The 4,542-nt window shown below is 39.2% G+C and overlaps 1 protein-coding gene across 1 annotated transcript; it reads right to left on the bottom strand.

Annotated features, from left to right (window-relative positions):
* Window positions 1-227: 227 nt before the first annotated feature.
* Window positions 228-1,997, bottom strand: LOC120777532 (SOX domain-containing protein dichaete). The gene has a single exon (XM_040108915.1). It carries the CDS (start codon window positions 1,471-1,473, stop codon window positions 229-231), a length of 1,245 nt encoding a protein of 414 aa, XP_039964849.1. The 5' UTR covers window positions 1,474-1,997; the 3' UTR covers window position 228.
* Between the last annotated feature and the right edge of the window lie 2,545 nt (window positions 1,998-4,542).

Here is a 4,542-nt window from a genome sequence, read left to right as displayed (position 1 = left end):
TGATAACTTGGTAAAGGAATCTGTGTCTACTTCCAATACATTATATTGTTAATAAATACATTTTGGTATATTACCCAGTGTGTCTATAGATAATAAATATCTATACAGATACATATAATAACTCCGGGGCCTCTCGAGGTATTGGTTCTTAATAAAAAATTTAACAAAGCGCATTGAACGCCAATTGTACTTTCTACATTAAAAACTACTAATATTTTTGCTTAATGTTTAATACAGCACCGGCACCGGTCGCCTCAGCGCATTGTCCATCGCCGATGACACTGATGATTCCATGCCGTTGGGTGTGATTGTGCCGGGTGAAGAGCCTGGCGATGATGTCGACGATGAATTGTAGAGCCCCGCCGCTGCATTTGCCGAGTGTGCGGCATATAAGGAAGGCGCTGATATGCCTGAATAGATGCCGGAATAAAAACTGCTCAGTGTCGTTGGTGGCAACTGAGGTGCTTTTTGAGCCTCCAGTACGTTGTGAGTTTGATTTGTAGCAGCTGCGGCGGCTGCAGCCTGTGTTTGATGCAATTTGGAAAGCGCCAAGGGATCAAAACCACCGAAATACGGTACTGGGTACGGCTGGTCAAGATGATGTGAAGGCGCAAAATATGGTGGTAATTGATGGAAAGGATTGTAGGCACCAGAACCAGCTCCGCCTGTACCACCACCCAATTTATGCTGACCTTGTGCGGCTTGCATTTGTAGTCCTTGTGGTCCACCAGCTAGGGGATTCTTCGGCTTACGTCGTGGGCGATATTTGTAATCGGGATGCTCTTTCATGTGTAGGGCGCGTAAACGCTTGGCTTCGTCGATAAAGGGACGTTTCTCAGATTCAGCTAGCAGTTTCCATTCAGCACCAAGACGTTTAGAAATCTCTGAGTTATGCATTTTTGGATTGTCTTTTGCGATTTGACGACGCTGTAGACGAGACCATACCATAAAAGCATTCATTGGTCGTTTAATGTGGCCTTCCTGACCCGGCGATGTAGGATGATGGTGGATACTGCCACCACCATTATTGCCACTGCCATTGAGCCCCTGACCATGACCTAAAGCGCCAATGGAACTTTGACTTCCAATACTGCCAGCAGAACCGATTGAGGAGTTGGGCGAGAGTGTCTGATGCCCGACGGCAGTTTGCATATGATGATTGCCACTAGCTAAGTGATGTAAGCCACTGTTCATATTGCCACCAAGACTGCCACTTCCACTACCCATATGACCCATACTGGCTGTACCCATAATGGAGTTACCGTTGCTGGCTGCATGACCGCCTACTGGAGAGCCGCCCATGGCTGCAGAAATAGCAGCTAAGCTACCAGTTTGCGAAAAATGCATTACACGCTTTATATCCATATCGGTGGGACTGAGATTATTTTGTGGAGCATAATCGCCTGGAGTGGGTACATCTAAAGCCTGGCTTAGATGGAAACCGTAATTTGGATGTGAAGACAAAGTCGTCATTCTGGTATTTTGTATTTGTATATAACTTTTCACTTTCACGTAACTTTATGTTCTATATTTACTTTTCACTATTCTTCTTTAATATTCTTCAAAATAACTTTGACACTATTACTTCTTATTGCTTTTCACGTTTGTTCATCTGATATTATGCTTCTTTGTTCTGTGAAATATTTATAGTATTTCTTATTTTCTTCCTTTTACGGTTCTTTACTATTTTTCAGTGCAATTATTTGTAGTTCTATTCACTTCAACAGCTTCGTACAGACTGATTTCTCTGCACGACAATCTCCGACCATCCACAACTCAAAGTATACAAGTTATGAATATCCAGTTTTCACTTCATTCAACACAATTCCGCCCTGAATGAAACAATACCAATTTAAACAAGGTACGAACACAACAATTGTACACCTCTCACTCGCTCGCTCTTTCGCCTTTTAATAAATCGTTTTCAATATATTATATGTTCTCAGACCGTTTACAGAGCGCTATTATATCACGACTGTTATGTTGTGCCTACGAGTGCTCAGCTACGTTTGCTTGTGTAGACAATGTTGTCCCGCTACTATATACAAACGATGTTAGGCAAATTGATTTTTGTCGCTCAGCGTTAAACACTCGCCAGTGTTCCGCTAAAGGCACTTACACACTCTCCTCAACGTAGTGAAGCACACACATTTTACTCAACGCGCACAGGTGAGAGAGGCAAACACATTAGTTATCTCGCTTGTACACGTACAGCACAAAGGCGAACTTAGGCGCAGTCAAAGAAGAGCGTTGACGCATACTCGTTTGAGAGAGTGAAAAGAAAGCTTGACGTACAATGCAGGGGAGAGCCAATGGCAATTGCTTTCAGATTGACGGACATTAATCATCAGACAAAGCAAGACAACAATATTTGCGGGCAATGCAATAAAACTATTATTGCCCATTGCTAGAGGCTAGTGTGGCAGTTATATTATGGTTGTTGTTCTTGCTAGTGTTGATGTTGGGGATGGTTGTAGGTATTCATGCGCCAACTCTGCCTTTGTTATTTGCCAATGAGCAAAACGCACAGCACTGCTTTATTGCATTTTGTACGCTCTATTCTTTGCTATGTGTGAGCCTGGCGGTAGTCCACTGAGATGCATAGATGTCAATGTGTCTTTGTTGCAATACATTTGGCTTTGTACTGCCAATTGTGCTAAACACTCACCTTCCCCTGTCACTGAGCTGTTTGCTTGCGTCCCTTGGTGAGAATGCGGGAGAGTGGCTTTTAGGATATATTGTTAATACAAACGGTACAATATGAGAAAGGCGTAAAGAACAGAATCGTTTATAGAATGGTAGTTGTTACGTACATAATGTGCACGTGAAAACCCTTTTATAACTTACTTGATTCTCGTTATCAAAGTCCATTATATGCTTTTATGTTAATTATTTATATTTTGTCTCCGTTTTACACGCTTTTATTGTTATTATTATTTTAATTTTTCTGAAAAGGATATTAAGCACAATACTCTTTTTAAGGAAGTTGTTAAAATGGGGGAATTATAACGTCGTAAATGTGTATACATCGTTTGAATATAAGTACTTCAACTTCGCTATTTTAAAGAAACGCCTGTGTATTATCATTTCTAATTATTGAATAAATTGGTCTGTTTATATGAACATTATCCTAACATACATAGGTTGTTTTGAATTACAACACTCGACTTCCCGGCTATTAATCAGTTGACAACAACAAATATAAATAATATTCCTACGTTGGAATGTAGATAAAATAAAAGGGCACTTATACCACTTTGACTTTTTGTACCTAATTCAATAATATACATACATACACTATATACACATATTCTGAATAACAATTTCTTCAATTGCTATTCATCAGTTGATTTTGGGACCACCGGGAGATAACGAGGCAGAGGGACAAGAAATAATGCCGGCAACTAAACGTTATGATCAAGAATAAGTTGAGGAATAGTCCTTGAAAATTGAGCTTGGAATTGGACTCATACCTATGAATTACATTATCATCTCCTATTCTCGCAATTATCATTTTAAATATAAACAAATCACTCAGATTTGAAGAATAACTATTTATTTTATGAAAGCATACATACATATGTGCCTTAGAAATTGTTTGACTCCATGCCATTTTATACGAAAAAAATTAAACATATTCAATATTCAGTGCGACAAAACATATTGGAATAATGATTGCTATATAATATTTTATAGCATAATCATTATTTTTAATTGCGTCACTGCATCTATTTGGCGTTGAAGCTATAAGATTGCTAAGAACTTCTTGTGGAATGCTTAACCAGGCTTGTTTGACAGCTTGGAACAATTTTTTTTTATCTCCATTCACTCCCTCTCTGTCAATCCTTCTATTTATTATATCCCAAAGATCTCAATAGGGTTGAGATCCGGCGATTGAGCTGATCTTTTTAACATAAATATTTTGAGCTCCGACCCAATTTGTCACAAGTTTCGACGTGTGCTTTGGGTCGTTGTTGTGTTGAAATGACCATGAAAGTGGCATAATGCACTCGGCATGGGAAAGCATCATGTTCTCAAGGATGTCTTTGTATAAGAATCGATCCTTAATGCCATTGATTAGATGAAGAGGTCCAACACCAAACTCAGAATAACATCCCCATACATAATGCCACCTGCACCATGCTTAACCGTGCCTTAGCAATATCGGGGATCTAACCTCCTATTTTTTTGGTTAGTGAACTCTTCTCATTCCGTCTGAATATTTCAAATTAAATTTTGATTCATGAGAAAATCATTACTATTGTTTTCCATTGTTTCACTGACCAGTTGATGTGTTCCCGAGCAAATTGTAATCGGATAAGTTGACTTTTTCTTGATATACATAAAAGGCTTTTTAGCTGCCCTATAACTTGTTAGCCCACCTGCAACTTTCAAATTTAAGGCTTTAACCACGTTCGCTACCGACTTATCTGGAAACTTTTTTAATTCTGTAAGTATTTTTGAATCGTCTTGTCGGTTTGTAGCTTTGGGTAGTTTTCCACGATGGTGAGATGGTCACAGATCTAGTGTCTCTTAATTTAA

Source organism: Bactrocera tryoni, chromosome 5 (genome assembly GCF_016617805.1).
Source record: "Bactrocera tryoni isolate S06 chromosome 5, CSIRO_BtryS06_freeze2, whole genome shotgun sequence".
In the NCBI taxonomy this organism is placed as follows: Eukaryota; Metazoa; Arthropoda; class Insecta; order Diptera; family Tephritidae; genus Bactrocera; species Bactrocera tryoni.
The sequence above is the reverse complement of the archived record's forward strand: the minus strand, read 5'-3'. Positions and strand labels throughout refer to the sequence as shown.